Source organism: Dermacentor albipictus, chromosome 2, assembly GCF_038994185.2.
Source record: "Dermacentor albipictus isolate Rhodes 1998 colony chromosome 2, USDA_Dalb.pri_finalv2, whole genome shotgun sequence".
NCBI lineage: Eukaryota > Metazoa > Arthropoda > Arachnida > Ixodida > Ixodidae > Dermacentor > Dermacentor albipictus.
Window position 1 is genome coordinate 158,206,066 of NC_091822.1, and position 24,369 is coordinate 158,230,434.

General features: G+C 46.2%; 1 protein-coding gene across 5 annotated transcripts in view; it reads right to left on the minus strand.

Annotated features, from left to right (window-relative positions):
• Positions 1–1,663: 1,663 nt before the first annotated feature.
• The window catches only part of LOC135897459 (uncharacterized), a 38,199-nt gene continuing 15,493 nt past the window's right edge, over positions 1,664–24,369 (minus strand). For 4 of the 5 annotated variants that reach the window (XM_070534182.1, XM_070534179.1, XM_070534180.1 and 1 more), the window contains 5 exons: positions 23,051–23,093; positions 16,088–16,240; positions 11,791–13,446; positions 6,699–6,731; positions 1,664–5,134 (listed from right to left, as the gene is read on the minus strand). In XM_070534182.1, the coding sequence (XP_070390283.1) occupies positions 5,052–5,134; positions 6,699–6,731; positions 11,791–13,446; positions 16,088–16,240; positions 23,051–23,093 (1,968 nt within the window). In that variant the 3' untranslated portion in view covers positions 1,664–5,051. The remainder of the gene's footprint in view (positions 5,135–6,698; positions 6,732–11,790; positions 13,447–16,087; positions 16,241–23,050; positions 23,094–24,369) is intronic. The other variant, XM_070534181.1, reaches the window with a different exon arrangement.

Consider the following 24,369-nt stretch of genomic DNA (forward strand, 5'->3'; position numbering starts at 1 on the left):
CTGAGGAGGCAGCGGAGGTCTACCACAACTGGTAGACGGACGCCTGCTGGGACTGGAGCATACAAAGACTTCCCTCTCTACCCCTCACCACCCCTTAAAAGGGAAATAAGGTTCATTCATCGCAGTCATGGAGGCGCATGCGTCGGTCTCGACAACACAGGGTGCGCCGCCAGAAGGCGCGGAGGGCCGTTTCGCCACGCGTTCGCGTGCCCCGCAATATATTGTGGCCGAGTGTACGTCAGTCAAGTACTACCGATGGTCGCACGGATTCGGCAAACAACTAAAGTTGAATACATGCAAGAACCTACTGCAAGGCGTATAAAAAATATTTTGCGCTGCTTTTAACCAACTAAGACGCCACGAACTTAATATATCACGCCTTCACGCCACTTTCGGTGCGCATTTTCTGCCCTCATACCGGTAACACCGGGGACACGTCGCTGAAGGTCGTCGCTCGCGTGGAGTTCCGACTTGCAGCCGACGAGCGAACGCGACAAAACTCTCCATCGCGCGCTACGGCCACAGGCAACGCAAGAGCACTTGCACGTTCACACGTGAACGCCCGTGAATACGAGAATGGTATCGTATTGGAAGTCTAGCCTTCCCACCTTGCGTATGAAACGCCGCGTATGTGAAGGCTCGTACTTCCGAAACACCAAATTCGATCTCCTAAGCGGGGGGAGTTGGCGGCATCCTGGCAATGGGGCTCTTGCATTGCCCAGAGGGCGCTGCGAAAATGGGGCTAAAAAGCGCCCTCTGCCCTGAACTGGGTAGCACCAAGCTCGGTCTGCTTCGGAAAGCACGTTTACAATATGGACCCGCCACTTTCGGTTGTGTTGTACCACGGCTTGCAGCGAATATCGGGCGCCGAAGATTTTTTTCTGCGGTGGCGCGCTGCGTAAAGGCAGTAAATTACGCAACGCCGAATACGTGTACACCGTTCAAGAAATAAGCGGCGAAGTTTTAGCGCGGTGTCAATCGCAAGTGAAGCGAGTCGCGTACGAAGTACTTCAGGTAAGGTTTGCACGCTGCTAGATTCAGGCGCACAAACGCGAGGAAACACTATAAATGCAGATAATCACGCAAGCTTCAAGACAGGCGAAGCAGTCAGCATGGTGCAAAGTTCCGCTTGCCCAGCGCGACGAACTGCAGCTATCCAGCGCACCCGACGCTCCGCTTCGCGAGGCCTTGAAGGAAAATGGTAGAATGATGTTGGGATTCAGGCCTTCTTGCTCATGGCAGCCCACGACGCAGAAGTAACGACGGTGACGCTTTTTCGAGGCTGGGCGTGGTCTCTCAGGAACGGCGTCGCCGACTCCTCCTGCATCCAGCATCACGTCTCACGGAGAGTACGTTTTCGTTAAACTATAGGCTGCGGCGAGCTCGCAGCGTTGTCTGAGAACTAACGAGCTTTTTCGCACTCTCAACAGGGCAGAAATATGCGCGAATTGACGCAAAACTCTGGCTATAAACGTGATTCGCTACAGCCAGGGCTCAGTACTACCCAAGCCGGTACTACCCAGATAACGTTTCGCGCGCCGCCACCAGGCGCCGCTACTATACCTGAAACTCCAGCGCAAGACGCCCATGCGTACCCGCAAAGGAAGCAAACGGCAACGGATGGGTAACCTTTCCAGCCATTCTTACAACAAGTCAACAAGTGTAAACTCTTCAAGCAACTGTTTTTATTTCATTGCACTTTCTTTTGGGCCCGTTCATCCCCTCCACAAATGCAATGGGGAGGCCAGGGTAAGGGGACTGTCGTTGCTGCGCGAAAAAAAAAAGCATGAAGTCTTTAACGTATGCCAGGCCACTGGCCACAGACCAATGGAGACAAACTGTGTCGCGATAAAATTGTCTCTGGCGGCGAGGCAAAGTACACAGCGCCGTCGTGAACACTGTTTTTCGTTCGCTGTGGGGTAATACACACGAACACTCCAGTGAGCGCACAGGACTGCGCATTGTAGTAGTGCCCAATCCGATGTGGAATGTTCAGCGAACAGGTTCTTTTGGCTGGGAAAAGCAGCGGGCAAAATGTAAAAAAAAAAACTTGCCTCGATGTCATTTTCTTTTACATCACCTCTAATGAACAGGATGAAAGGAACGCCAGAACTTGGGAGCGTTCTTCAGGCGGTAGCCAGTAAGATTTTTCGCACATTATATATATATATATATTTTCTTTCTTCGCATTCACAGACACTCGAAAAGCAGGGACGAAGTTCGGGCCCAGTCGAGAAAGACACCCGCGCATGGGCACACTCGCGGACATACAATAGTCGTCTTTAAACTTTTCATCACCTGGGTCTCAACTGATGCTCCTCGTTATTTAAATCGCCTCTTCATCGTCGACTAGTGAATACTTTAGACATTCATTTAACGCTCTCTCAAACAACATCGAAAACAAACGAAAACGCCTATTATGCTCCTCTCCTATATTGGGCACGGCACAGCCAAGACAGCCCAAAGCATCTTCCACGCTCCAAGAATGCCTTGCACGACAAACAAGTGCTGGGAGATACTTCTGAACCTGGCAATGAAGGAGGGCTTGGTGGGGTGTGGGGGAGTTGTGGCAAAACTCGAGTTGCATTTTTTATAAACTAAGAATAAACTAAGGAACACAGAACTTTGTTTTTCATTTCCTCAACAACGGCTTTCGCTTTCTGCGCACTCTCGGCGAGAGCGTGCAGAGCCGTACCTGCGAGGCAACGTTGCTTGTCGTTAGCTACCACATGAGCCTCCCACATCTACACAGATATGTGTTGCCTATGGAAGCGTTCCACTGGACCTTCCCTCCCTTTTCATCACGCTTGGAAAACGGAGGCTGATCAGGCTGATCAATTTGGCAAAGTGGGAGGGTGACAAGGGGGTGGGGATGAATGGAAGGATTTGTTACCCTGACCTATAATATATACTTTCTTTTGTTCCATCACAGGTCAACACCTAGGAAACCTGCAAGTCACTGCAGCAAGAAGCACTGTGCACCTCACCAGTGTCCCCGCCATCCTTTAACTCTGGTAACAATAATTATATAATAAATAATGTGCAACACCATTCTGGCAGCAAAAATGGTGTTGGCAGACTCTAGAAGAGCAAACAAAAAAAATTAAAATGTGGCAAAGTCATCACAACGTTGTCAAGCACATGAAAAAAAAAAGGATCAGGCTTGACCTGTGCATAAAACTCAAGTCCGGCATTCAAGAGGGCGTGGACAAACTACTGAATCCCTGTGTAACAACAGAGCAGCTCTTCTGGTAACACATTTTGACTGTGTACAATACTTCAAGGTCTTCAAAAAAAATAAAGTAAGCTCACAGACACACTTCAATGGCCAATCTTAAAGCCCCATAACAGACATGTCCACTTTCTCATCTTTTCTGTGCCTCATTAAGACATTTTATCCCCTGACCCTTAATCCCACGGACACTTGTGGCAGTAGCAGTCACATTTGAAAAGTCAATCTCGATTAAAAAAAAATAAACATCACAACACTACCAAAGTGCCGCATGAGTATAAGGTAACACGCACACACACAACAATGCACGCACACACAGACACTCACACTTTTAGCACACACGCAGCCAGTTTCAGAGCCTTTTCTTTCCAGAACGCCAATTAAAAAAAAAAATTGTCCAGTGCCTAAGTTCCCTACGTAACAACCAAAGAGGAACTTCTCTGCACCACCTATATCATCCAACAAATGCCCCCTTGTCTCCATGCCCCACCAACTTAAGATTTCTTGCAAGACACGACTATGCGTTCACAGCTGTCCGTGTTCAGCTTGGCCTTCAATAAGCAGTCTGCCACCATAGTACGCAGGGGCAACACGTTCACACGCAATTGCTGCCCCCGACTGTGTTAGTCGCACTCCTTGGGAGGGCCTACCCGTGTGATGCTGCAGTTCCAGAAATGTGCAAATGCGCTCCACACCTTTTGAAAGGGAGGAAAACCAAGTCACTTTCAATCTGAGTGGGCCGAGGGGAGGGGGGGATGCCAGGAAGGGAGGGGGAGATGGGATGTCATTCGGAGCAGGAAATAGAGAGCAACAACAACTATCTGTAACGTTTCCTGTCTGGCACTGCTCGTGAGCATTTGTCCACACAATGCTGAGCAAGCACTTGTATCATATAGTCCATACAGCAGTCGACAAAGGGACGAGACGAGAAAGACGAAGGAGCCGAAACAAAGACGAGTCTTCGCACACTTTCCTCACTCCCACCCTCACTCCCCGACGAGGGGAAGGGGGCTGTTTCAACAAGCAGTTTCACTTGCCTTCATTCGGTGAAAGGCGGGACACACGCCAGTGTTTAAAGTCTATATGCATAGCCACTCCTCTGCTGCACGTCGCATCACGCCCCTTGCGTCAGTTGCAGTTGCATGGCATCACAGAAAACACACAAGACGAGAGAGGTGCACACACACACAAACATAGTCCCTGGGGCCACACCAGAGAGCTTCCGACGTGTCTGTGGCATGTTATGTTTGTCGGTCGCAACGTTGCAAAAAAAAAAAAAAAACAGCAGGTTTTGCGAGGTGAGCCAAGGGAGCTCTCGTCGTGTTTTCATAAACTGACTTGGCTTGGCTTGGGCGAAAATCGGAGCAGCAGCGGCTGACAGTGATAATGGACGAGCTGCTACATGCTTCACCAGCAGTCTTGCCTCTTGTTGAAAATGAGGGAGGGACGAATGAAAAAGGCATCAGATGGGAGTAGCGAGGTGGCTGCAGCAGAATGCAGAAAGGGCAGTGAAGCCCTGTGCTTGGAGACTTTTTCACGCGGCTTGCTTGCTTGCTTGCAGCGGCGGAAGACTTTGCTGAGGCGAGAGAGCCAGGCGATGATAAACAAGGAGAAGCACTTTAGTGCCGGCAATCAGAAAAAAAGAGCCACGAGAAAGGGATGGAGAGAGAGACGGCCAGAGCAGGTCAAGCATGCACATGCCACACGTCCAGTTTTCTGCTGCACACAGCCGCGGACATACAGTCACGAGCCGAACTGCGCTGCTCGTCCACTGCCTCTTCTCGACGTTTCATTCCACGTAAGTGCGCGTATGCGCAGGCTAGCTGTTCTGTTGCTGCTGGCCACCAGAGGACGACGAATCACAGTAGTACAGGACTCTTGTCTTAGAGTCCGAGGAGCCTTCTGTAAGAGACAAACAGGCCAAATGACACAGTTGGTAAACATGGCGCACTCTGCATGTAAAGCTATACCCCTATACCCCCCCACCCCCTCATCATTATCCTGGAAATGCTTTTCGTACTTAATCCATGTAGCCCTGACTATTTCCGTGCTGCATGGCAGTTCTCTGGTTCTGTTAGACGATGCCAAAGTATTCGGCGCTAGCCATACTTTGGTGACCCAATAGACTGCATTAAAGCTAGTTCCTTGGCCATTTAAATGTGCTTGTGCAAACAGCTCTAATAGCACACTACAGCTGTCATATTTAACATGACATGTAGGAGTATTGAATTATGGCCCAAGATATATACTGTCAGGGAATTGTACCACCAGGTGTTAAGACGCATTCCTTTTGAGTCTGCCTCACCTAACATCAAACGGAGCTGGGCAGATACCCTCTGTTAGGGGCATAACAAGTGTCATCGACAGAAAGAAGTACCGGCAAACAGATCTACATGAAAGCAGTCTCGGAAAACTACCGAGCATCATACACAAAGCAGATTCAGCTCACAGCCAAAGACAATATTTCATCCTACTACATGACAGTGCATAAATGTGCACAGTGTATAGCGCAGCTATATTCATTAAACCTAATGTCTAGTATTACACAAAATATAGTAAGAATTTTGAAAGCTCCCTTAAGTACAGTAACAGGGATACATACGAAAAAAAATCTCTTCAGAAGCAGTTATCAATCCTGCCACATTTACAGCTACTTGTACCAATGCTATTTCTAGCTGACAATCTTGGCTGCAAAATGACATTTCGCTTGCTGGGGCAATAAAGTTAACTGCCATGCCATTTCTAGGCGGCTGAATTCTTGGAATTCACATATCACAGAATGTACAGTACAGTCCACGCTTATAGGGAACACCAATTTAATACTGAATCTCGCATAACCCAAAAAGTCATCCCATCAAGGAATTAGGTGCCACATATGATTCATTAAGAAGGTATCAATCGCCAAACGATCATTGCTGGATGCCTTCTTATCTAATCCGAGCTGTAATATGTGCTGGTACTATATTCTAATTAGATCTTTCCTTCAATAATGGAACATACACTACATTCACCGTGACGCTTTCCCGGGACTCTCAATGGGACAGCCTTAGCTGTGGATAAAGATGTTGAACCAGACCAGAAATTACAAGAAACGTGTAGCCTCAAGAAGTTCCATTAAGTGAAAGGGCATTTTACTTTGCTGTACAAGCTGCAGCAGTTTGATTAGCAGCTAATGTACTGCTACCTTGTACTCTCCACCTAGATGCTTGATATTTTTTCCTTGATGCTAACCTACTGTTACTGAAGTATAAAAACTCAAGTTTACAGCAGTTGATCTGGCTGATACAAGGCATTTACCAAAGCAGGCTGCACAAGTGCGGTATCAGAGTGACCTTCAAGAAGATCACAATGGCCTAGGATAGGAGATCTACAGTGTGGCTTAACACATGTAACTTGGAGAGCAAGGTAAACAAATTTTACTATTCCTATTGCACACTCGATGCCCTGAACACATAATTTTGCTTACCTTTTTCGTAGCTCTGGTACGCTCTCACCCACTCTAAATAGAGAAAGAAAAGGGAAGAAGGAAGCACTTTTAGTTACAAACCCGCAGCACTGTGGAGTAAACTATGGAACATACGAAATGAAAATGAAAAAAAGAACAATTTATGTGAAGCAGATTATCTCAATACCATTAGCAAATATTGTGTGCTTGAGCACACTGCCTTCATAATCAGCAAGTGGGTTGTCACGAGGGACACCTCATTTGCATTTCAAAGGCTATGTTTCAAATGCAGAAGAAATATAAAGAAATAACATTGTATTGTTTCAGAAGCTGCTTAGTTCAGCTTCCTAAATTATTTAATTATGCAAAATATAAAATGTACTTGGACTTGCATAGGACAAGGCTCTCTTGATCATACACCGATACGCAAGGTAGACACACCTGAGATAACTTTACCAATGATTACAATCGGAGGCTCCGGTGTTGAATGTCACAGATTTGCAGTTAAGTTGTAAACAGAAGCAACAGTAAGAACAGAAACGCATCTTAAAGGATGCTGAGCACGCACAGTTTATGTATAAATACAAACTGCCCTTTGTTCTTGAGTAATCATTCAAGCACTCAAATATGGCTCGAGGTTTACATCCTCACCATAGCAGCTAGCAACAATGGTTGCGAGCTGTGAACAGACTTCCATAGGTGGCACCATGTGCGAGGCAAAGAGCAGGATTTATCGGTAACAAAGGGGGTGGGGCAGCTTATGGGGCCTCCCTTTCATGGCGAGCAGGCATACTCTTTGATGACTTGACCTTAGGATGTGTTTGTCCATGTACAACACATGTACAACACATGGACAAATACATGACGAAAGAACAACACAAGCACTTGGTTGTTCTTGTCTCTCTTGTGGCCAAGGCCCACAAGTCCGAGATAGCAGAACAGGTCGGCATCACACTCGTGCTCACAGACCCGACCCCCACCCATGTCAACAGCGATTCACCGCTCGGCCGTGAAAGCCTTTCACAAAGGAGCCGTTGCAAGACGAGCACTACAAATAGTGAATACATCTGCACTGCTGCAGCATCCACACCTCGGACAGATCAAGGACAGATCTCAATGAGATGCTGCGAGTGCGCGAGACCTAACCCTTCGCGACGCCACCTATTCTGGTTGTGACCATGCCAGCGAGAATCGGGATCCACCCTTCACATACAGTGAGATCACAAAGCACTTTTATAAAGACCGCAGAATATACAGCGCACCTCACAATAAGCTCACCAGGCCTCAAGCCCCTCATGTTCAGATTGCTTCAAACAAACATGTATCCCACGCAGAACAGACTACATCACTACATGTCTGAGCTATACACAACATCATATTGCGAAAATTGTTTTGGCACACTAGACGTACATTACTTGCTCTGGCCGTGTGGTCGGACCCACGAAAACAAGAATCAAGACTCCGGCAGGCTACAAGAAGCATTACGCAGCACGGACCTGGCAGAGCAGCTCTGGGCCGTCGAGCGAGCCCACGATGCGGCCAGGGAGTTAAAACTCCCGGTCCCAACATGAGAGCGAACCACACAGGGAATTTTCGGGCTAACTTTCTTAGAATAAAATAACAAAGGCATGCATCAGGATATAAGATTTGGGGTTTTACGTGCCAAAACCACTTCCTGATTATGAGGCACGCCGTAGTGGAGGACTCCGGAAATTTTGACCACCTGGGGTTCTTTAACGTGCACCTAAATCTAAGCACACGGGTGTTTTCGCATTTCGCCCCCATCGAAATGCGGCCGCCGTGGCCGGGATTCGATCCCGTGACCTCGTGCTCAGCAGCCCAACACCATAGCCACTGAGCAACCACGGCGGGTGCATGCATCAGGATCAGGTAAGTACTGTAATCAGACATGGTGAGCTATGGTTATTGCCTAAAAATCCTCCTTGGCGGGCTGAATATAGGCGTTTTCAACTGATGACGTACCTTCAACACGTTCACTGTTCCCCAAGCTCCGGCAGGACAGATGCTGCCACTAAAGGTGTCGCTATCTACAGCGGTCAGGCGCATGCGTGCTGTCTGGTCAAGTTTGAATAATCCGGCAATGGCCAATTTTAAGATTGAAATAATGAAAGTTTAGGCCCATAGAAATAGTCGAGGTCAGGATCGAATTGACCGGAGTCGAATTATCGGAAGTAAAATGTACAACTACTCTATAAACGAAAAACTTAGGCTGCCCCAACAGTCAATATGTTGGCTTACAATGAATGCACATGCCCGTAACGAGTGCCACTTGACAGCACAACAAAGACTGTGTGGGAGGACAGGACTTCTTTGTAGCTACAGTAGCCCACGACAGATGCTAAAAAGCTCCAAGGACTGCAAAACTAATACACTGCTTGCTGCAACACAGAAGCAGGCGTAGCGGCTAATGACATGATCTGCTTGGAACTGACAGTCGTCAAGGATGAAAAGGAAGTGGAGGGTGATGAAGACTAAGGTGAAAAGCCTGCAGACAAACCAAGCATTTCGACAAGGCAGACAGCAGCAGAATTTGACGTGGAGCCCCTATTTGCTGAAGGGTGCCCTTCCTGTATACTACACTAGCAAGTTTCCATACAACAAACGTGGGCACAGTCAAAATTCATTATAACACTCACGTGGCATTAAAATATATTTCTTATATCCGATATTTATGCTTATATTCATTACTTGCCGATGTTACTGAGAAACTTCTAATATTTACTTTTCTTATATCCGTAATCTATATATATAGAGGTTTGACTAGCAGATTATTGGATATAAAGAATTCAACCAAGAATTTATTTGGTCATGTGTTATTCCAAGGAGATCGCGATAATAAACCAAACACCATACATTACCAACTGCAGCAAGGCAAATATTTGATCACTCGCAGCTCCAAATATGTTTTCTGGTAGCAAAAATGTCAAACATGCACCAGCAACACCAACATGAAACTGCACATTCTAGGTGCTCGTGTGTTTTGGTCAGTAGCTTAGCAGGCTTGCAGCCAGCAAGCTAACATGTTGATTTTGTGTGATAACATCGACTGAATGGCTGCATATTAATGTTGTTGCAAGAAGTGGGTTTGCGAAAATGGAAAATAAGGATTCTTCCTGTACCATGTACAGCATGGCAAGCTGCTGACTGGCCAGCAAAATCAACGGGAGACCCTGTGCTGGCCTGTCAGGGGCCTCACAATTGCGCTTCTTTAGTTTTAGTGTAGACACAATTGCAATATTTCTTCACCGACACCAGTTTGTGTGTGACGACGGAATTCAGCTCTATTCGGAGAGTCATAAGCAGGTGACATAGGTACGTACAATACGTCAAGACGAAAGCAGAAGCATTAACAGCAGCAACAACAACTTATAAATGCAATGCTCAAGAGTTCACTCCAAGCGTTAAGAATTTTTTTTTTTTTTTGAAAAGATAACTAAGATGTGCAGGCGTCTTTATGTCAGAAGCCAAGTAGAATCTGTAGTCAGCATCAGGTCAGGAATGCAGGAGTCTCCAAAAGAAGGACACATAAAGGTTAAGGTCAGTTAGGGTAAAGATTAACGCCAAGGTTCACCTTGAGAGGCTGAATGAATGAAAGATCCCTTCACGGATCCATCGCTCAAACTTGATGCACAACATGCATCTACCAGCAGAGCAATTAGTTTTGTGGCAGCGTCCCAGGAAGGCTGGGACAGATACAGAGGATAGGGAAGGAAACTACGAAGGAAGCCATTAACTAGAACGTGTAGGCATACGCTTCCTTTGAGAGGCACTTGCCACTGCATTCTTGACCCGTACGACTACACATTAGACTCTCGATGAGAATCTCCCATGATGGCTCAAGCACTTGCATCATCCAAAAAAGTAAAAAAAAAATAAAGGGAAATTAAGGGGAGACAGGGCAACATTTCCACTCAAGATTGCTCAAAATTTGATTTGATGTGATACATTTATCTCATGGCAATTGAGATACATTTATTACACCGATCACATTTATCTCATAGCTAATATTGGGAAGGAATATGTTGCAGAGTTTTAGAAATTTGCGCCTTTCTAGTGCATTGTCTTATAAATTGGGAAAAAAATCATGTTTCGGAAGGCGCTATCGCACAGTCTATTTCATAAGCATGGCTTTCCATAGACACAGCACTGACATTTTGATATTGCCGTAACAAGAAACCATATATTCAGATAGCCATAGCACTGCTGTATTTCTCCATGCAGAAATAAAAGTAGCAAGAGCAAGCACAGGAAGAGAAAACTAATGCTGCAATTCATTGTGGCGGTCACGCAGTGCGAAGCAAGCACCCCTATTGGCTAATGCAAATTTGAATCACTGGCACGCTTATTTTGTGTGTTCTGTGACTGAAATGTCAAGATCTGCCTGGTTACCTAGAGTTTTTGTTGCTGTGTCCTAGCTGCTACCCGACAGTGACAAAGACCTGATTTGTGCAAGATAAGAGGATCTGTTTTCTTTGAGGCAGTGAAGCTACTCTGTATGGTGTGATATGACAGGTGATAAGGCAAAAAAGCTTGGAGTTGTCACCAGGCACCTATACAGGCAGGGAATAGAGAAAGCTACATATGGAAGCGAGTGTTGCAATTATGCTGATGGCCTGAGTGTGAAGACTAGCATGCGTGTGACAGCTCCTCATAAAGTTGTAAAGTGTTTGAAAATGGCCAAGAAATTGCATGATGCTGCACAGAACAAGATTGTTTTCTTTCTTTCTTTTTTTTTTTTGAACGGGGGCAAAGAAGATGCATGCTGATGGAGTCAAGGCAGAGTGATGTAGGCTGCCCTCGCAATAGGAATGCTACTGGTGCACCAGCAGTGCCTGTTTGCATTCCTTATCTGCTCCGCCAAATAGAGTGCCACAGCTCGATTGTTCCTATCATCTGCTGCGGCACTAATCTGTAAATCTGTTCCCAACTTTAACAAGTAAGCTAATGGACTTGGACTGGGACTTTCAGAAATTTACATCATTCCAAAATTCCTATCAGGCGTGATCGTATCACCAAGGTTCTACAGTAGTAAGTCACCACAGTAAGTGTAAATGCAAGTGTAACCAACACATAAGGCCATAGAAGTGCTCACCCCAGTCCAGGAAGTCCACCACGTCCCTGTGGTTGAACCTGCCCAGCTCTTCAGGCCGCCCGTCAAAGCGAGGAGGAGCCACAACAGCAGCAGCAGCAGCTGTGGCCGCAGGCTCTCCCCTTTCCCCAAGAGTTCCCCCTGAAGGCACACATTGGAACTGACTGTTCAGACTCATTTGCACTAGCTGCTCGTTCACATCAAAACCGAAAGTTATCTCGCCAAGTGTCGTGGGTGGCGTGCCGCCAATGTCATCCAGGAGCACAACCGCAGGGCTGCTCGACCTGTCACCCTCACCACTCTCATAATGCTCTGTGGAGGACGACGAAACGTTCTCGCATGCACCGCCAACGCTCGCAGTCATCGTGGCCAGGCCACCTGCCGTGGGCGCCACCGCGCTCGTAGCCGCCGCCAGAGTCTCCGTTCCTTGACTAGTTGGCCGAACTGCCGTTTGTTGTGAAGGCACTACTACAGCTGCTGGGTTCTCGGCCCCCGGTGACGAATTTGCTGCAGCGGCACCACCACCACCACCCCCACCACCACCACCATTACTACTAGTTCCGCCGCGGCCCTGCCGGCAAGACATGCGTGCAATGTCAGCGTACGACGTCTGCAAGACCGTGGTAGCAGCCACGCCGCTGCCACTGCTCACTGGCAGCGAGTGGACACTGTCCAGGTCAGAGTTCTCTGGAGAAGACGGCTCGGAAGGCGGCGCCGAGCCCGTGTAGTTGTGCTGGCGGCCGCCCCCCACCACCGTGGCGGGGGGCTCTGGCCGGATGCTTGTTGCACCGACACTATTGCGCTGTTGCTGCAGCTGCTGCGGTTGTGGCTGTGACAGGCTCTCCAGCGAGTGCACACCAGGTCTCCGCACTGTTGAGTCCTCAACTGGTCCATTGCCAGTTGCAGAAGTGATGGCGGTTCCCTGTGAACTGCCAAATCCCGATGCACTACCCCCTCCTCCTCCTCCGAGAGGCCTGTGGAAGCCCTCGTACACTGTGGTCGCTGCCTTCTTGAGCTGAGCTCTCCGCCGCTGCTTCTTTGTGACTAGCCTGAACTCGGACTCCTGGATCTGGTCGACGTCCGAGTAGGATGACAGGTCCACCCTGTAGCTCCCAGCGAGCTCAGTCTCAGTGCCGTAGTCTGAGTAGAAGCTAGGTGAGAAGGAGCGCTCCTTCTCGTTGGGGCTGCCGCCACTTCCACCGCTGCAAAGCGGAGCATCCTCGAAGACTGCTCGTCGATGTGAGGAGTCGAAGTTGTTGTTGATGACGTCCTCCGACAAGCCCTCATGCACCACCTCCTTTTCATCAGCCTGGCCCGGTGGCGGACTCGAAAGGGAGTTCTTGGCGCCGCTGGAGTTTGACGAAGACGAGGCAGCACCTTTGCGCATGTTCTTGCCCTTGCGGCTCTCGGTGCTCAGACTGTTGCCTCCATTGTTTGAGCTGTTCGGGGCTCCACTCTTGTCGTCCGAGTAGATGTAAGCCAGCAGCGTGTCAATGGAGTCGCTGCCGCGGTGGCCTGTCATCTGTTCAGCCATCACGGTAGGATCCACATGGTTGCGAGACCGCTTGCTTTTGCGCGCCGAGTATGAGCCATTGTTGCTGTGAAGTTCACCATCACGGATGCGGCTCTGTGCTATGGCAGTCACAGTTCCCGTGTCACCTGCACAAGTGCAAGGAAGAAAATGTGCAAGGAATGAATGCAAGTGGCAACCATCGTCACAAGGAAATTACCTTCAGAAACCCATTTTACAGATGGTCTCATATCAAAGAGCAGATGTCAACGCAAATACTCGCCCTAGTGATTTCGCAAAGTCAAACTTGGAGCCACAAGCTTGTTCATATGGAGCACGTCTTTCGATTCCTAGTGCACACAATTTTGCCTGCATCAAGGCTTTGCTGGTTGCAGTGTGAAAAAGTGCCTAATAACCATTTCAATAAATACATGCAAGTACTAATGACACAGACATTCACACTACCTGAAAAGCACAGCGCTAGAAAGACTTGAACAAAAACATAGCCACTAAAGCGCAAACATAAGGCCTTCGGCATTTATAGTGTGCCAAGATATCTAATTACCAAGGCCACTGGTTGAGACAGAAGCACAACAGTTATTAGCCGGCAAAAATGCGCCACCACGCAAACCATCGGCACGCATGTGGCTGGATGGCAGTTCCTGACGAGCACACAGAGGACAGAGATCATGTCACTGCTGCGCTGTTCATAATTCACAGAATCGTGAAAACGGAAGGTAGTTTCCACCTGCGCCTCACTTGAAAGATTTTCGGTAACAAGTAACACTCCCTGCGTTACGTCTATGCAGGCCAGGTGCTTTGCCTTACATAAATTGCAAGGCATTGTCAAACCGGTAGCTAAACTGGTTAACCTCCCTACCTTTCTTTCTCCACTTTCTCCTTCCTTTCTTCCTACAAGGCATTGTCTGGTCAGCTGCTCCAGAAGTATGTTTCACTTATATTGTTAATGTCCTAATGAATCAGAATATATGAGACGTTTCATAGGGAAGGGCTGAAGATTAATTTTGACCATCTTGGGTTTCTTACAAGAGCATCGAAAGCATGGTGATGACGAGCAGTTTTACATTCTGCCTCCACTGAAGTGCGACCACTGAGGTAGTGGGAACTGAAACCCTCGAGATTGTGCTCAGCAGCTGAACACCCCAGCCACCGAGTCCTCACGGAGGGATTTTTTCCTCTCCTAGTTAGTACAGACGACAAATGTATAAAAAGCATGGAAGCCGTGTAAAACTTTTTCACAACGTCCTAACACACAAATAGTTCGCAAAAATGTGTGCCGCATGTACTTTTCTACTATGCTTCTGCTTAACTCCTGCCACGACGACAACTCTGCAATGCTGACCAAGTACAGCGAAACCCCATTAATACGTTCCTTGCCATTGCATTTTCCAGCTGCAACGTCCTGTTTTCGCGGTCCTGCCCACATTCCATTGACTCCCATGTACTATGTTCCCATTCGATAAGGTGCCATTCTGTAATGTTCCATGTATTACGCTACGTTTCCCCGCTGCAGTAACAAATTTAGCAGTGCAGAAAAACATTTGCTTGCAAACTTTGCTTCGAAGACAAGCATATCTTTAATGTTGCAACAAGCAACCGATACGTTGCACAAGCCAGGGACTGAATGAACATTTTGGGAGAAAACATGCAAAAGAGCAGTTGGTGAAGCACCCCAAGAAGTGCACATCTGTTAAAACCTACCGGGAACCAAGCCCACTGGGCCAAATCCTCCAATTACAGGGCCACATTTATTCTGGGGCTGGCAATATGCATTGCTTAATTGGCGATTCTCTTCGGTCAGCTTCACTGCAATAAAGTGGTGTTATGCTGTGAAGCATATGAGGAGTACAAAGGGGCCACTGTCGCAGAAAATCTTACTTGTCCCTTAAAGTGGTAGGCTACACTTGAAAGACAGCTTTCTTTATGGGTAGATCTTAACGCAATTTTCGCACCTTATATATTTCGATGTGCCGATTACAAAGATGTAATTATTTTTGTCATAGGGCCAACAGTTCCTGATATGCCATAGAAAATGGGTTCTTTTGTTTGGAAAAAAACTAGCATCCGCCAAAAAAAAAAAAGGAAAACGTAACCAATATAGTAGTTAGGTTACAGAATTTATCTAGCATGTCTGAGGCGTGTGCTGAGGTATAAATCAATGTCCTGGGCCAATTTATCAATGTTGCCTGAAAGAAATGCCACCATAACATGTGAAACGCAATTTGTAAAAAAGAATGTCTGAAAAAATATTACATTAAAATTAGGCTTGGCATACACTCCATGCATTTATCTTTCAGGTAAAAATAAAAGGAAGAGCTATTACGATAGTTCATATAGAACATAAGTTATTTGATCTCCAAAACCGCAAGTCTGTCAAAATTGTTTTGAGAAATCAAGAAAAAACGTTTCAAAGCATAGTTATTGAGGAATCTTATAAAACCTTATGGAAATAAAGGGTGTCATGAACAGCAAGTTGACAAAACTGAAAATACAATTTTTGACCAAATTCGCGGCTCTAAGTGGAGCTTCCCCCGTTCATTTTACATGCCCCGTCACCGGTTACAGCGAGAGCATCGAGTTGTCTAACAACTGTACTGACAACTGAAAGCCATTTTTGACGTTGCTGTGGACCATTTGCAGCCGACCTCACTGTTACATTTTCCCAGCTGTTACGTTTCTTTTTTTCCCGCTGCCCCTTGAAAATCGCATCAACGGCGCTCTATTGTATAGCACTGCTATGTCTGGCTGTCGCTTGTCAGCCCTGCTTACATGTTTCCGAGCGCCCCTCGATCACGAATGGAACGCACCCAGCGCGGGTGACAAGAAGGTGCCGTGCCGGCAAATGGTACAGCGTCGAATTTTTCTCGCCGCTGCTTTGGCGCCGGTCGCTCTCGCGGCGTGTCGAGGGTGTTGCCGAAGTGCCTGTGCGATGTGCAAAGACTTCGTTAAATCGAGAGAAGTGATGCGTTGCCAACGTTTGACACATCTTCCCTAGGACCCTTTCCATTGCTTTCAATTTCCTCAGATGAAGAAATTACAATGAATCGACGTTTGTTGTACTCACGTGTAAATGTAGCCGGCAATCAATAAAGCAGCTCAGTGTTCACATGATGTACTTTAAAGGGACCGACAACCGCTCAGAACATGAATTGAGATAACCCGCTGAGGGAACAATTCCCTATCGTAGCGGCTAAAATGAGCCATGTTTTTCTCACCAAACGTGGGTTTATATATTTAATTCATTCCTAAACGTCATTAAAAGTGACCTTTGGTGCCCCACGCGGCAAAAACGTGAAGCTGCATGAGAGGTCCACCACATTACCTTTTTATGACACCATGACCTTTTTATTAGCATTGAAATACAGTAAACTTTTTTTTAGGCTGTAATTTTTTTTTCTAACTTACAATGTGCAGACAGGCCTTTGTTTGTAATGAGTGGAAAAGTGGCACTGCCTTCGCCTTCATTTTCGATGAGTTGGCTTGGCTCGTCTATCGACAGGACGACAACGGGAGCCCACCAGCCATGAAGTAGGTGTGTACTTAAGGAAAAACTCGGTACAAATAGAAATGTTTGTACGACAATGCAAACTTGTTGCACCAGCTTATTTTCAGAAGTTGTTGATCACAGTTGCGCTCACCCCTGTAAAAGCAGAATGATGGATGGCTTTCACAATTTGCGAGGCAGGCTATCGACATTGCTCCAACGTCTCGGCACTGCTGGAGAAGGGACCCGTACTTTTTTAAAGACTGCTCAAATAAAAAAAAATTCTGTTTATTAAATATTCACGCACCTTTAGAAGTAACCGCTGCAGATGTAAACACTACCGAAGGTGAGCTTTTAATTCCACCATAAAAAAACTAGGCCCTTAAAAATCGGTTGTCAGTCCCTTTAATGATTACCTTATAAATCTGTACACTAAATCATAGCCACTTCAAACAACAAATCCAATTTCCTGACCTTCTTAAAGCATCTTTGGGCTGACCAAATGAATATGCCAGACCTGTATACATCTTCAATTCACTGTCACTGCTTCAGCAACTGCAATATTTTGTAGACTCATATCACTGAACCTAATGGAATTTGGCACACAGAAAATCATGAGCCATAACGACATTAAATATCATACAATAGAATTATATGCGGTTTCGCAGCACAATTTAGCAAGCGAGTTGTGCAAATTTTCTGAGACACGCACTGATAAAATTTCTCAGGCTCTAAGCAAGGAAGCCACAAAACTGCTGCCCAAAACAAATCCAAGCCAAACAGCAACCTTTACAGTACCACTGACAATCAATGTGCATGTTTTTTAATATAACATTTAAAAGGCTACACCAAACAATGATTCAGATATAGTTACTGCTTAAAGAAAGCATCCTATCTCAAAGCAATGCCCATATGTTAGCACAATGTATTTTCACACTGCTCTCTTTCCTGTATCCTCTATTTTCCCCTCTTCTAGCTCTTGCAACAAGGCATCTCTATGCCTTGAATTCTACAAGTGCAACAAGCTGTTGCTGCCATGGCCTCATTGATGTGCTGCACTACTAGCACTAGTCTAGCAGTACTAGTAGTACTACTAGTAGTACTAGTACTAGTCTAGTCACGAAACTGCACTGTATCTGCCGTGAGTGCCTCCGCATTCCACATAGTTTTGAAATGGATGTCGACATTGGAAGTTGGCCCCGGGTGTGAAGCTGCGAAAGTGAGGGACTGGCTAGCGCACCTACTCCAGGCCTTCAGAGTTCGACAGCAGTGTATTCCCCAGTGCATTATAGGTATTTGTATCGTGCACAAATTTTGTGTTACGTCCACCCAATCCTTTTCTGTAATGCCTTCGGGCCTTGAAAGTATGTTAAATAAATAAATAGGTTGCCACCAACTACTGCAATACTACTCATAACAAGCACAGCCATTGTGTGTCCAGTACCACACGAGTCACACGACCTGTCTTGTACCAGGCATGTGTTCCACTAGTGATCATTACACTAGAGAGTGTTTAGTGTAAAGCAGCTAATGTAAGAATTTATTGTAGCATGATCCACACTGTGCATACTCGGTACATAAGCCATTCATATACTATTTCTAGGTTTTAGTGTTTCATGCTAACCCATGAAAAGGGAGCTTTGCATAGGCGAACATGGTGGCGCCAGTTAAAGTGGGTTGCCGCCTTTTTCTGGTCTTAATTTGTTGCCCTTACTGTTCGGCCCATTTTTTTCCCAACTGGTGCTTTTGTGCGATTTATATTTGTGTTGTCGTGAATTAACAGTGAAGTATTGCCGTAAAAACTAGTTAATTTGAAAAATCAGAAGTTCGGACCCGTGCTCTGGTCCCAGTAGACGTATGCATTACTTAATGCGATCAAACTCTTTAACTCGGATGTACCTGGCTTTACATCAGTTAATTCGGACAACTCTCGGAGCTTGGCAAGCACCACAAATGTGCAACACAAAACAACAAAAACAGTGTAAGCTTCCAACCGCAAACGAAGGGGCGGAGTCTGCATCTCCCTACCCCCATAGTTGTCAGCGGAAATAGTACCTGAATGACAACATCGTTGGAACACTCAGTGTCTATTTGGGAGCTTAAAGCCTTTATTCTTGCATTTACCGCAACACATAACACTGCATTGGGGGCGTGCCTTCAAGAGTTTGCAGTCACAGTCTATGATCGCGTCGATAGCAGCCGCAGTTCCTTCCGCAGCAGTTGCGGCAAACAGTACTTTCACTTTGACTCGCATGCACGCCTTCATCCATGATCGCATTGATAGTGATCACATTGATAGTGATCATGGTTTTGTCCGAAGTTGATGTAGCAACCAGTAGTTTCATTTCAACTTTGCGCACGGTCAGTCGCTTACCTTCAGAACTGCAAGGTCACCAGCTATGATCACGTCAATAGTGGCCACGGTTTCGCTTGCAGTGGTTGTGGCAAACAGTTTCATTTTGACTTAAAGCTGTCGAGAATTAAGAGCACTGGCCACATCTCGATGGATGGACAATCTGTTTGCGACCAGCTAACTAGCGAAAAAATAACCAGGACGTGCGCACGGTAGTGAAAAGCGCCTCGGATGACGCGCACCATGAAGCAAGTCGCGAGGCCTTCACCGCTGCAAGCGCCAATCAGTCAAAAGATGAGAATTGCAGCTTCCACACTGCTTTTGTACAAAATAGGAACTGGATTTGCTCATTCAGAAAATAAAAGCGCGTTGAGGTAGTATGCACTTGTTCATTGTTTTCATGATACCTTCGATAATCATTTCGTTAATTCGGACTTTTTTCTCAGTCCCGTGAAATCTGAATTGACGAAGTTTTACTGTAGTGACACCTGGGTGCCGTTTCAGAGAGGTTAATTTTTTGGCACTTCAGGCAAGATGAGAGAGGATGTGTTAGCTGTACATGACCTCTGAGATAATGAGTCGTGTGTGACAAGACATGCGTGCTGCCTGATCTTGGAGACCATAGACTACATTTGTTTGCTTGTATTTTGTGGCATTTTGTGCGGATGGAACTCCGATCTGAATTTTATCACAATTTGCAGAAAAGTATGGTCGGTAGTTGTGCAGATGGTGCAGATATAATATAGACATGTCACTGGATTATGTCGATGTTCAGTGTACATTTTGTTCACTCGTAGTTCAACCTTTAAATCTGGATGGTGCCTCAGTTTGCATTTGCGAAACCATTTGGTCCTAAATTAGAAGCCTAGATTGCACCACACACTGCAGTTTATGAAAGCATTAGTGTTGCGACACACGAGTACAGTAAGCATTTCACACTATACTAGAACTGTTTACTATCGTGCACATGCTCAACAAATGATAAATTTTTCCGATGCCTGATAATTCAGATGCCTTCACGGCACCGCTACGTATCCCGTAGAGCCAATGCATAAGAACATCTGAAATTTCGGACGGTGAAACACTTTCTGAAACACTTTTTGCCATGACTGCAGGTCCGAAGTGGCATTTATCGAAGCGATCACTGCCACCATTTTGATTAGCTCACAGCCTCGAACCAGTACTCTCGCACGCTGATCTGCTGGCAGCCGTAGCCACCAGTTAACGCTACGCCTAGCAGCATCGTTATTTACTAACAAACTTTTTTTTTGCGTGATGCCGTGTTTTTTGTTGAAAAGATTGGCAGCTGTCAACAAAAGCGCTAACTCCTGCTTTGATCCTTGCTGATGGCTACGAAACATCGAAAGCATAGAAAGGGTCAAGCATTGCATAATCCCTATTTCCAAAAGTCAGCTTCGCCACAATAAAGCAGTGTTACGCGGTCAAGTATATGCAATACGGTCAAGTATATGAATGGCCAAGACTGCTTTGTAGCAGTCAACAACGATCATTACGAATGGTTATTGGTCAGGCACTATTCCTGCATGTCAAAAATGGTTCCAGAGTATGGGCACATATCATTGCGAGTATTTTCAAGAAAGATAATACACCATATTTGACCACTCATGAACAAATTACAACCACCATGTGGCCATGCCAAGTCAATCAGTTCACCCGAAAAAGAAAATACTGCATGTTCCCAGCAATAAAGAAAGCCCACAAAGGGGCACAACTAAACCCACACCAATAGTCGCATGGTATGCAGGTTGGGCATCTGAGCAATATTATTTTAAGCCTCAAGACATGTAGCTAGTATAATGGCTGAGCTACAAATCTACTGGCTTAGGACCAAACAGATAAATGCTACACAGCAAAGCAGCTAAAATCATGCAATGGGGGCAAGTTTCAGTTTCCCGAGTGCACCATGGCACGCCGCTGCTATGCTGAACACTCGAAGTGTGAAATGTCAGTTGAACACCTCTCCCATTGAGGCCACACTGCCGGTGCACGCTCTACAGGGCAACCAGAACATCCTAAACTATGCACAACCCAAAAATATGGCACATACAGCGAACATGCACTAACGCGCACTGGATTGAATTGGCTCAGTGATGCTTTAGCTCATTTAGCTTTACGAATGACACCAAATGCGACAGCACTCTTTGCCTAACGTGGTGGCAACTGCCACCTGACATTCGCAACTCCTCTTTGCTGTGGCAGAGATTGCGTGGTGCAGCTTGCCCTGGAGCAGCTTTGACAGTTTGATTTGTCGCATAGATGTAGCAACTTTAATGAAATGAAGCAGATTGGCGCAATTATAGCATTCCCACCACTGGGTGAAGTATACCAAGAGTAGAAAGGAGCCACCACCATGGGACACACTACGCATTCACCCTCAGTTGCAGTCGGGAGCGGGGCAACATCAGCGCTTGCTGGATCAGCCTCGGCAGCGTCTTCGTTTGGCCGCTCAACAGTCACTTCTGCCGCGATCTCACGTCTGTTAACTCCACCACTGTTCCGGTGCTGTCGTCACCGCCAACGAAGTCCTCAATGCACATGTTGTGTGGCTCAGCACCAACAAAGCGCTCCAACTGGCTCCACGGCCGCCTCGATCACGCGCGCACGGCGGGGGCGCGGGCGCGCGTGATTGAGGCGGCCGGGCTGGCTTACGGACCGGGAGTGCGCGAAGCGCGCGCTCCCCTCGAGACTGGCCGTGGCTGGCTCCAAGTCGCCGCGTGTGTACGCCGCTACGTTCAAATGGCGCCCTCGGCGCAACCGATGTGGGAGCTGTCGTACGCAGCAGTCTGGAACGCCCATCGCGCCGCCGCTATTTTCGAGAGTGTTGCGGGAAAGCTCGCCTCCTGTCAACAGAGCGCACTTGGTCTGGGGCGGCGGAGTTCGATATATCCATTTTACATACGGCCCCGTTCGAAATAAAAAATTAAAAATGCACGCGATTTTCCACGTGATATAGAAAGTGTTCGATATACGCAATAATTCGATATATCCGTGTTCGATATATCGAGGTTTGACTGTACATTCTTTGACCTTGAGCTCATGATCTGTTCGTCTAGATACATAATGCGAATGAAAAATATACTTGCTGCGGTCTATTCTGATTTGGGTGCGTAATATATTCTGCAAAAGCTTCAAGCGTAAAGTTCGCTTCTTTCTAAAGGATCCCATTCTAATATGTTCTGCAGCAGTGATGCTGCGGTTTCTTGTATAGTTATCGATTACACAACACATTGCTATATTCTGGACTTTCTGAAGTTTGTCTCGGTCGAGTATCAACAGATACTTTCTGCCCTCGCTCGCGGGCCAGATGGGAACATTAATTTCACCTTCTGTTTTACTCAGGGGGCTTAGATCCGAGGATACTTGGCGTACTCTCTCAGTGAGCATCCGCTTCTACATAACTGAATGGTCATTCCTGTTGAAACAAACAAAATACCTCCAAGAAACAATCGATCAGGACTTGATATGCAGAAAACACATCCGAAGACATTTCTGGCATATTTCAGCTGTGTGGTAATAAAGCTAAGGCTCCTGGGCAGCAGTTTGTTTGGATGCCTCACTGGAATGACCAAGCTGCTGACGAACCTGGCGTTTTGTTACCACACATCTGAAGCTTGCCGAAGATGTTGCCAAACAGGACTTTTTCACCTATAAAGTCCCAATTGGCAAGTACATCTTTCGGGGAGATGTGATTGTGTGAACGGCGATATCCATTCCAGTTAGACGGTTCCGAGCGGGTGCACGACAACGCAGGGCACCTTCCACGTCTCGCACCACACATCCCAGATATTAGGTCTCCATTGGCGTCATGCATCGGCACACAAACTACGCTTCCTTTGAATATTGTTCTACATAGAGATGCTAAAGAATCACCAACCTCCAAAGAAGGACATCCTGCCTTCCTTGTCCATGCAAAATTCCTGGAATGGAAGCAAAATCAATGTTACACATCTAACATCCGTGCGACAGCAAATGACAATGTTCTAAAGCACATACATACCTAAAGTGCCTTGAAAAATGGTGAACATAATTGCTTCATTCAAACAGTGAGTAACAGACAATAGAGACAAAGTTACAGTAGGTACCTGTTAATTCGACTGCAACCGAAGGTCTCAGCTGGTACCCATGCATTTTTATGGGCCCAAACTTTCGTTATTTCCATCTTAACATATTTATCTTTACTGGATAACTTGACCAGTCAGCATGCAAGTGTGTGACTATGCTGACCCCAACACTGACGTGGAGCTCATGATACAGCGAATGTGTTGAACACAAGGTTAAAAAATATCTCATCGTAAACGTACATTTTCGGCCTGCCCTAGAACGATTTTCAAGCATTAACAGCCACTGTCAATGTTCAACTACGGTCTTCGTCCGATTATAACACGAGCCGCTTTTCTTTTCTTTTTCTAGACAAGTGGACTGAAAATTGCCCGTGCGGTGCAATCGGACACGATACTAAAACTGCTTTCGCGACATTCTATGCTTTATCTCATTACAAGGATGTTTTGAGGCGAAGCCGACTTAAAAGATCCGTGCGGTGAAGCTATCTTTAGGAAACTAGCCGCCGTTGTGCAATACCTTAGGTCCCTATGACCCTTGGCCATTTTTCTTGCTAAAGAATGGCTGCCCATTATATCTCTTCGTTTAGGAGCTTTAATGCCATTTCTACGTTACTTCTCTACTTTAGGCACAAAGAAAGTGGGTGCACGTTTGATTTGGGGGCATGTTAGAATCTGGCAAATACTGCCAAATGAAATGGTGGTGTGTTTTGGTGCTTATTTCGACATGCTGGATAACTCAATCAGCTTTGACGATCCCGTCAGGGGCAAAATAATAGAATTCAACTGTACTTACCAAGTTCGTTCATCAAGAACAAACCAGCAGCCTAGTTGCACATACTATCAGTTCTAAAATGACATGCAGTTAAAAGAAAAACCCTTTCTTACATTTCTGCTGATCTAGGGGTGTACGAATATTTGAATATCACTGAATATTACGCTAATGTTCGCATTCAATAAAGAAAGAGGTATTCCAATTATTCCGCACGTCCAATAGGATATGAATATTTAAAACATATCTTTATGCTATGAATACTTGACAAATTTTGTGCTGAATTTAGCATTGTTGGCGTAATTTAAAGCGTAAGGTAAGCTCAGCCACTGGACAACTAAGCTCTGTGGGAAAGCCAATCCC